General features: G+C 32.0%; 1 protein-coding gene across 1 annotated transcript; it reads right to left on the bottom strand.

Moving 5' to 3' along the window:
• Positions 1 to 5,443: 5,443 nt before the first annotated feature.
• Positions 5,444 to 6,819, bottom strand: LOC122509560. The gene is made up of 2 exons (XM_043623725.1): positions 6,704 to 6,819; positions 5,444 to 6,169 (listed from the first exon to the last, which is right to left on the bottom strand). Exons 1-2 carry the CDS (start codon positions 6,817 to 6,819, stop codon positions 5,692 to 5,694), a joined length of 594 nt encoding a protein of 197 aa, XP_043479660.1. The 3' UTR covers positions 5,444 to 5,691.
• Positions 6,820 to 10,731: the final 3,912 nt, after the last annotated feature.

The raw sequence follows: 10,731 nt of genomic DNA, 5'->3' as shown, positions 1-10,731 counted from the left end.
TCTTACTCTCGTGGCGGCTGCCTGCGCAGGCAGGCAGGCAGCCGAGGTGTGACCGTGCCATTAGTATCAACGCGTTGATACCGACGTCGACTCTATTCTGGACTCTCCTTAATAGCAGTCGGGTAGCAGTGAGTGGCCCAGAGGCGCTCACTGCTCACTGACTGGCAGTTGCGCGTTTTTTCGAGCGTCGGGCGAGTTATTGGATCCAAGGCCTCAATTACTGTTTCTTTATTTACATGCTCACATCACTTGAAAAGGTATATTTTAATTGGTATTAAAAAAATTAACTTTTCCTAATTTTATAAAATTACAACAAAAAAAGAAGTAAAAGAGCAATTTTTCAAGATTTAGATTTTTTCACAAAAAATAATATTAATTCATTTACGCATTTCTATGAAAGGATTTTCTTTTTAATTCAGTTTAATAATTTAATTCGAAAAATTTACAAATTTTAAGATTAAATTTTTAAATTTTCTTTCATGTCATCTCTAAACCCTGGCGTTATGGGGTTAAATAGACCCCAAAAACATTAAGTAGTCATGGTCTGACCTAATAAAGCTTAGAACATCAATATTTTTTGTGTGCCAGTGTAATTGTTTATTTAAAAACCCAAATGAAAACATAGCACCAAAAAAGGCATCCTGCACGACATACATTACCCCCATGTATTTTGGTGTACTAAACACAAAGCCGATACAAGCAGGTTTCACGAAAACAACCAATTTTTATGTTTGTGGTACCATAGTAGTAATCGAAAAACCATTACCTGTATTTCAATCATGAAGATAATTCAATCAACTTTACATATTAAACAAAGGGTAATCTAAGGTTGAGTCCACAATAGGCACTTTTCTTAAAGCGATGCATACCCTCTACATCGATTTCCATTGTTCGAACAATAGAAATCGATGCCTATTGTGGACTCAACCTAATAGCTTGCAAAGTCCTTCTTTTTAGATGAAGAAGGAATGTTTCAAGTACCTAAAGTAAGGCTGGAGTCCCATGGCAGCGTTTTGCGTTGCGTTTTGTAACTAGGCTATGAGTGCAAATATAGCGAACGTATATCTCCATCTCTCTCACACGCATGGCCTAGTTACAAAACACAACGCAAAACGCTGCCATGGGACTTCACCCTTAAATTTGAGTGATTTGAGTCGATATTCATTAGGGTGGAGTCCCATAGCAGCGTTTTGCGTTGCGTTTTGTAACTAGGCCATGAGTGCAAATATAGCGAACGTATATCTTCATCTCTCTCACACTCATGGCCTTCGTGAGTGCAAGGGAGATAGTCAGATATCACTATCCTTTCCACTCTCACGACATTCTGCTTTGCATTGTGTTTTCTGCTCAACATGGGACTATACCCTTAGTGTTTTAAAATTCTCGGTAAAATTGAAACCAGAGAAGGTAAGAAAGAAAATTGTGGTAAATTACCGAAGAAAAGAGAATTTATAAGAATATACAAGAATATTCATTTAAATGATTAATAACTTACTTTTTAATTTAAATATGTATTTTCTTAGTATGTAGGTTAAAAATAAAGGATAGAAGTGTTATTATATGAAATTACATAATTTATTAATCATTATATAAGCTTTACGTAAGCTTCTCCAACTGGATTTATTTGTGTAAAATACTTCCAAACCACACTTTTTGGGCAAGGCATTTGATCGATGTTAATTAATTTGACTTTAATTAAACACATTAATTCGAGAATGATTAACCTCCCTACGTTTAACCCCGAGTATACTCGGGGTGTATCTTTCATTTATTTATTTAAAAAAATTAAATTCGAGAGTTATATAAATAAAACTCTAATTGTAACTTGAAGCTAAATAGTTGTATTTAATATCAAAATAAATATGAAATACCTAGTCAAAATTAATTTTAACAAAATTATAATTTTTTTTCCTGCAAAGTGGAAAAATGATAAAATCGTAGGAGGGTTAATATGGCGTTATTTCATGGCTGATATGACAACCAAAGGCCTAAGCAGAATAAAAAGGGAAATAAGAAAAGATAGACGATATGTATGTCTTTTTTTATCTCATGCTTGCGACAGATTCCCGTTTTATTCGGCTTAGGTCTAAAATTCATTTTTATAGAAAAAGTCAGAGTGATCAAAGTCAGTAAGTCAATGAAAAATCTAGGTTAAGTTGCGTTTGCGTAGAATGCATTCTTTGCATTGCTTTTCGAATAACCTGCTTGTCATTGTATGTTGAAATCCCAGTAAGAAACGAAAAATTGAAAAGTATTAAAAAGATTCTATTCTTTTGCGAATGCCATTTCTGTCCAATACTTTTCTATCCAGTGAGAGCAATATAAATAGTAACGATATCAATCCTCTTGAATACCCAGTAAGAAAGCAAAGATTAAGAAGCATTAGAAAAATTCTATCCTTTTGAATACCATTTCTGCCCTATGCTTCTGAATTCCGCGACAGTAGTATAATAATATAATACTAATATTGTTCACATATACAATGTTCAATTACTTTCAAATAACTGCACTCATGAATTTATTTGCTATTTTAAAAAGGAATAATTATTAAATTATCAGTTAAAATAAGGGTTAAAAGTGTTTAAAGGTCTCTGAAATTTTTAGGTTATGATTTATTGTCTAACAGAATAACGGCCCTGACTCGTTTAAATGACGTTAAATTGGTAAACAATCAATTTTTCAGCAAGTTTTTCTTTGAACACAAACATTTTTTACAAAATCTGCCACTGTATGTATTTTATAAATTACAAAAATCCAGAAGATTGCTTGAATGCATGCAGAAACGCGGTTCCAATGAAAAATTGAAAAGTGATATAATGACAGGCTGTAATAATTTCGGATGGGATTGGAAAGCATTCAGAAAAAAATTTTGTCTTTGTTAAAAATTACAAAAAGAATTGAATAGCATTCATTTTTAGACGAAACGTGGTCCTATCATGGTATAGAAAAGTATTGGACAGAAATGGCATTCAAAAGTATTGGATAATTTCTACTACACCATACAGAGTTTGAATTATTTCAATCCTTTTCAATTTTTCGTTTCTTACTGGGATACTAGTAATTAAAAAAATTTTTAAATTCTCAAAAATTCTCGGAAGACAAACGAACCAGTAATTTACCGGTAAATTACCACAATCATCTTTCTCTTCTTGACGTAATTTACCGTCTTTGGAACACTAATATTCATGTGAGTTACTCAAGACTTTTTTCTGACACCGCCCTATTGAAAATACCCACATGGGATCCTACATGGGTTCTTACGTGGGTTCTTATACAAAAACCTGTATAAAATCCCAGATCCCACGTAAGAATCCACATGGGATCCCATGTAAAAACAGATGTATATTTGGGACACGATTTGAAGCAGGAATTCATGTGGGAATTTGAGTTTGTGTATCTACATAAAAATCCACATGAATTCCTATGTGAGAATACATAAAGGATTTCATATGGGTTCTCATGTTTCATATATAAGATTTCACAAAAGATTTGATATGTGTTTACATTAGGGATCTATTGTGAGAATTTTCAAAGGATTAAAAATTATTTAATTAAAAATTAAATAATAAATTGTATTATCATTTCAAATCATCAGTAAGAAAAAAATTCGATATGTTGAAACACTTCTTCTGAGCTATAAACTCTCAGTTATATAGTGTTAAAAAATCATGTTAACAGGGGGAGAAGTCGCTCTCGCCACCTGGCGGTGAAAGTATATGAACTGTGGTATTCTGTATCATTAATAAAAAAACCACGTGAGATCCTATGTAAGATCCCATGTGGAAAATTACATGGGAAATAATATACGATGTCACCTGGGATTTCATATAATTTTCATTTCTATGTAAAATCCTATGTAAGATCGCATGTAATTTCCTATGTTATTTCCCGCATATGAAACCATATGCGATCTTACGTAGGATTTTACATAGGAATGAAAATTATATGAAATCCCAGGTGAGATCGTATATTATTTCCCATGTAATTTTCCACATGGGATCTTACATAGGATCTCACGTGGTTTTTTTATTAATGATACAGAATACCACAGTTCATATACTTTCACCGCCAGGTGGCGAGAGCGACTTCCCCCCTGTTAACATGATTTTTTAACACTATATAACTGAGAGTTTATAGCTCAGAAGAAGTGTTTCAAATTATCGAATTTTTTTTCTTACTGATGATTTGAAATGATAATACAATTTATTATTTAATTTTTGAAGGAATCCTTTATGTATTCTCACATAGGAATTCATGTGGATTTTTATGTAGATACACAAACTCATATTCCCACATGAATTCCTGCTTCAAATCGTGTTCCAAATATACATCTGTTTTTACATGGGATCCCATGTGGATTCTTACGTGGGATCTGGGATTTTATATAGGTTTTTGTATAAGAACCCACGTATGATTATCCCCAAGTATACCCGTCATCGGCAACCTGGTTGTGCAAGTCAAAAAATAACTATGGATTATTGTAGAGTTCAGAATTATTCATTATTGTATCATTTCTGAACTTGCATAAAAAATTTCAGACCTCTAGGACATCCGGAACTCTTTAAATTAATTTTGAAAATTCCATAATTTGACTTTTGCAAAATAAATTGTTTATAACAATTACAGGGTTGTTTGAACAATTATTTAAGAATGAAAATCGGATTCAGCATAAAAAAATACATAAAGAACACTCATCATGTTAATTTAAAATGTAAAATGTTTCAACAAATCTAATTTATTTGGATAAAAAACTTTAAAAGCGTTTTTCTCAAAAAGTTGATTTTGGTAAGTAGGTCCCTTTTCTCAGACCCGGTCACATATAGGATCCCATGTGGGTATTTTCAATAGGGCGAAAACACCCTAGTAGACACAACGGAGGCTGACCTGTTCTATCGCATGCGGTGTCATTTTGGCCTATTTTGGTACATTTCTTCATTTATTGAGATATTTTCATAAAAAAACGGCAGAGATTAATTGTATATATAATTTTTTTTATTAAAAACAATATTTTACTCCATTTTATTACTGTTACAAACTACTTGTATTGCATTAAACATTAGCTACAGTTTTTACACGGTACAATTTCTCCAAAATTATCACTTTTACAGTACTTGAATTAATATATGAAAATGTTTTTATAACGGTCGTCTTTACGATTTAAAACATTGTAATTATTAAATCTCTTACTCTTACCTACTTTATCGTATCATTTATAAATAAAGAAATCTTTAGTCTCTGCCATTTAATAATTAAATTAGTACAATTTTTTTAATTTAGCAGTACATTTGACAGGGACAGTTAAGAGAGACCTACGGTTCAAAAGATCAATTTTTTTTATTATTTAATGATTCTAATAGAAAAAAAATTGTCTCTATCAGAATCACTAATCATTAAAAAATTGATTTTTTCGAACCGTAGGTCATCTCTTTTAACTGTCCCTGTCACATATATAAATTTCTTGGGTTACGCGTGCAGGTATTTTTTGTTTAGATATATTCATCTTTTGTAGAATTAATTCTTATTGTTAATTAATTCTTATTCTTATAAGGTTAAGGAAATAATCTGTATTGTGAATGTCATAAGAATTATTGAACCTGTTAAAAACATGACCATTTCGGGCCATTTGTATCGCTAATGTTCCACTAGTCGTTTCAATGTTCTTACATTTGCAATTAATTCTAATGCTATTACCTACCCCACCTGTACAGGCACTATCCTTGTTGTTTGCAATAATGGATTTATTCCTATCATTACCGTACCTGGCGGGCTAGGTAATGCAATTGGTCCTACCGATACTCCAGTTGGTACTACTGGTCTTAAAGTCATCATTCCTAACGGTCTCACCTGTCCCATTTGTCCAGCTAACATTCCCGTAGTTTGTAATAAAGGTCTCACAGTTCCTAAACTCATTGGACTTGAAAGAATTATCATTCCTGGCGGTCTGGCTAATCCCATCTGACCAATTAACATTCCTGCTGGTCTAGGTTGTCCAATCTGTCCTGCAGGAACTCCTCCGCTTTGAATTAGTGGTCTTAAAGTAGTAATTCCCGACATAACCATTCCTGGTGGTAATGTTGTGTTTAGAGTATTAATGCTGATACATGTGTACGAAATCTGCCATTTCCGTGATTTGGAACTTACATTCATTTGTGGGCAGACCGTAATTGATCTAAAAAGACAAATGTGCTATAGGTTAGAGATTTAAAGAATTTGATGTCAATTTTATATCGGAATGTAAATAATCGATGACAATTTAACGTTTGTATATCAGTATTGAATTTAGTTTTTAGTGACTTTAGTCTCCTGTCAAATTTGGCTTTCTTATCTTTCGGTACATGTTTCTTCAAAACCAATGAACCGATTTTATAGTTTTTTGAAAAAATTGATTCATTAAGGTTTCCAGATACCAATTAAATAGTTTGACATTATATTAACTTGTATAAACAAAGATAAACGTCAAAATATGGGAAAATTTTTTTTTTTATATTTTGGTTTAAATGTTCATAAAAACAGTTGTAGTTCATCTCATGTTTTGTAACTATTTTATTTGGAAAGTTGATTATAGGTATTTGCAATTGAGAAAAGTTTACCAAAAGTTGATTCTTTTTGCACTGTTTCAAGTTAACTCAATTCCTGAAAGTCATATTACTTGGGCTATATACCTAGCAATAAACACATTATTATCTACCAGCAAATACTACACCTTGGAAAAAAGTTGACTTCCAATATTTTAAGACATATAGTCGAAAAAAGACAACCCGGTATAGACGTGCAGACTCTTATGTGCTCATTGCCTGTAAGAAATAAATTATTATTCATAATTAATCAAAGTTATTATTAATATTAAAATTGAGGGCGTGAAACGGATAACTGCCTGTAGCGCATGGTCGAAAGGGACTATACCAGTCAGACAATAGTGAGCGCCTCTAAGCCATGCGCTACACTCTACAGGCAGTTATCCGTTCCACGCCCTCAATTATACATACGCCTGCAAAGTTAAACTTTTTTTTATTTTCGATACCAGAGTATTCTTCCATTTAATTTTGTCTTCTATAAACAAGATGTTGGTATCCGCAAAATTGACTGCGGCACGCGTCAGGATTTTGTGAAAAATTAGGGAAAAGACCCCTAGTAAAAAAAATTCGATACACGGACCGCGGAGTTCGTATACGAGCTCGGTAGCTCGTATGAGAAATATGAGAAATCTCTCATACGAGCCTTTTCCGTAATGAGAAGTGTATAGATGCTTGTATACGAGATGACTTTTAAAGCATTTTTCTTAATATAACACTATTTTAAAGTAAATGTAGATAATAGAAATGAATTTTCAAAGTAAAACAAAGCTAAATTTATAAGGGAAATGAGGTTTCAAGAAAAAAAAAGATAATTTTGTTCAAAGAATTTATTCACACTGAAAAAAGGTTAGAATTTGATAATTCCTTGTTACTCTAACTTACAGACATTAGATATTTCTCGGATGCGGTAAGCACGATTTTGTATTGGCGGTAGAATAAATAAGTTTTTCTTCATTGCTAATTAATTGTAATAGTTGGCTACAATGAGCCCCATATAACCCTAGCTAGTAACTTTGTTAGTGCACCGTTGTACATATTGACTACGAACACATATACAACTGTCATGGCGACACAACACACGTACGTTCAACAGACGTTTTCATATATATATATGTATTTGTAATATAATAAAGATATTCACTGTTATTTTATATAAAACACTACATGGCGCAGTCGGAAAAGTTTAATTGATTCAAATAACTTGAAACAGATATACACTCGACAAAATCAATACATAAAGTTGTTATTACGTGTTCTGAAAAAGAAAACAAGCAAATAAAATGGAATCAACGAGTGTTATTTTTAAACCACCTAAAAGTTTAAGCCTTGAAGGAAATATTAGTGAAAATTGGCGAAAATTTAAACAAGCTCATGTTTATGACAGCTTCCGGAAATTCATCTGCAAATGAAGAGGTTAAAGTTGCAATGTTTTTAAATCTGGTTGGTGAAGAAGCACTTGAACTCTACAATACATTTACGTTAACAGAGGCACAAAAAAAAGTAAGCAAAAATGTGATTGATGCTTTTGAACAGTATTGTATGTACGCCAAAGAAAAATGTAGTGTATGAACGTTACCTTTTTTACAATAGATCTCAAAAAGAAGGAAAACAGTTCGAACTATTTTTAACCGAAATAAAAATCATTGCACGAAAATGTGACTTTGGAACTCTACATGACGATGAAATGATAAGAGACAGAATAGTGATGGGTACAAATGATGCGGGTCTTTAGGAAAAACTTTTTCGAGTAGATGATTTAGACATGCAAAAGACAAGTGAAGACATTGATCTGGAAAGCAGCAATTTATGTGTAGAAATGGTATGTACAGAGAAAATTAATAGTAATGTGAATACTTGGAATGAAATCATTGAGGTAGAAAATTCTAATGTTCGATTCAAATTAGACTCAGGCGCGCAAGTTAATATTTTACCAAATTACTATTTCAAAAAAGTAAATAAACAATTTGAAATAAAGCCGACGAATATTAGGTATATTAGAGACGTTTGGGGGATTTAAAATTAAGCCTCGTGGCATAGTGCGTTTAAAATGTAAAGTGAAAAACAGTGAAATATATGACGACTTTATAATATTTGATAAAAATGTAACGCCAATTTTGGGATTGAAAGCTTGTGTTAAATTGAACTTAATCAAAAAAGTTGATTTAGTAGACAAGGTCTCGGGAAAAGAGGAATTCATAAAAAAAATAAAGATGTATTTGAAGGATTAGGCAGGTTTGAAGAAAAATGTACAATAGAAGTAGACTCAAGTTTTACACCAGTTGCTAAACCACCAAGAAGGATACCACTTAAAATTAAAGAGAAACTTAAAAATAAACTATTAGAGTTGGAAAAGAAAAAAATAATTTCTAAAGTTAAAAATCCTAAATGTTGGGTTAGCAATCTGGTCATTGTAGAAAAATCAGATGGATCACTGAGAATTTGCCTAGATCCAAAAGATTTAAATAAAGCGATAAAACGAAAACCGAATGTACTTATACCATCTGTGGAAGAAATAAGTGAAAAACTTCGTAACAAAAGCATTTTTACTGTTTTAGATTTAAAGGACGGATTTTGGCACGTTGAATTGGATGAGAAATCGAGTGAACTATGCACATTTAGCACTATCTTTGGCAGCTGGAAATTTAACAGGCTACCCTTTGGAGTTAATATGGCACCAGAGTATTTCCAAGAAGTAAATGAAAAAAATTTTGGAGACATTGAGGGTGTTATTATATATTTTGATGATATTTGTATTTCTGCAGAAACAGAAGAAGAGCATGGTAAGATATTAGAACGGGTACTTGAAAGGGCTAGAAAATTAGGGGTAAAATTTAATCAAAATAAAATTCAATATAAAGTTCTAAAAGTTAAATACTTGGGCCATGTTTTCTCGAAGGGTGGTGTGCAAATTGATCCGGAGAGAATTAGAGCAATTGATGCTATTGAAAATCCAAAATCAAAGGCAGAAGTTCAAAAAATATTAGGAACAGTGAATTGTGTTAGAAAATTTATACCGAATTTAAGTGAATTAACAGCTCCACTCCGAGAGTTGCTAAAGGATGGTGTTGAATTTCAGTGGTTTGAATCTCATTCTAAAGCCTTGCAATAAATAAAAGCGGCCTTAAAAAATGCACCTGTTCTTGCAAATTTTAACGCGAATATTCAAGTTTTCATCCAGTCTGATGCGTCAAAATCTGGTCTAGGTTGTTGTTTAATTCAAGATGAGAAACCCGTATATTTTGCGTCTAGAAGTTTAATTTAAGTGAAGCTGAAAAAATTATGCAGTAATAGAAAAAGAACTCCTCGCTATTATATTCTTCACCGAAAAATTTCACCAATTTATTTACGGGCGTGAAATTATGGTATTAACTGATCACAAGCCTCTTGTAAATTTACTAAATGTAAAGAATATAGGAGATATACCATCTCCTCGTCTTCAGCGAATGAAAATTAAACTCCTAAAATACAAAATAACAGCAAAATATATTCCAGGTAAACTCATGCATATTGCAGACTTGCTATCGAGATCGTACTTAAAGGAATCGATTGATGAAAATAATTGGATTTCTGAAGTAGTGCATTTGATAAGTAGTAGTTTAAATATTTCAGAGGGAAAGAAAATAGAAATTCAAAAAGCCACAGAATCAGATCCAATTTTGAATCAAATAAAGCATTATTGTTAAGAGGGTTGGCCCAAAAGTAAATCTCAAGTAGAAGAGAATTTAAGATATTATTATAAATTTCAAAATGAGTTAAGTATTCAGGACAATATGATATTTTTTAATTATAAGTTATTTGTACCAAATTCATTACGCCAAAATATGTTGAAATTGTTACATGAATCTCATTTAGGAATTCAAAAAACTAAATCTAGAGCAAGACAGTTACTCTATTGGCCAGGTCTTATGAGTGAAATTGAAAATATGATATCGAAATGCACTATTTGTGAAAGGTACAGATCTCTGAATAGTAAAGAGCCTTTAATAGTGCATGACATACCTGATATTCCGTTTAACAGAGTCGCATGTGATATTTGTGAATTTGCGGGAAAGAATTATCTTGTAATACAAGATTATTATTCGAAATGGTTAGAAATGTTAGAATTAAAGAACAAAACTGCTAGTGAAGTCATTATAAATCTCAAAACAGTATTTGC

The sequence above is a fragment of the Leptopilina heterotoma genome, unplaced genomic scaffold (assembly GCF_015476425.1).
Source record: "Leptopilina heterotoma isolate Lh14 unplaced genomic scaffold, ASM1547642v1 Lhet_606, whole genome shotgun sequence".
Lineage (NCBI taxonomy): Eukaryota > Metazoa > Arthropoda > Insecta > Hymenoptera > Figitidae > Leptopilina > Leptopilina heterotoma.
This window is presented reverse-complemented; position numbering and strand designations above follow the sequence as displayed.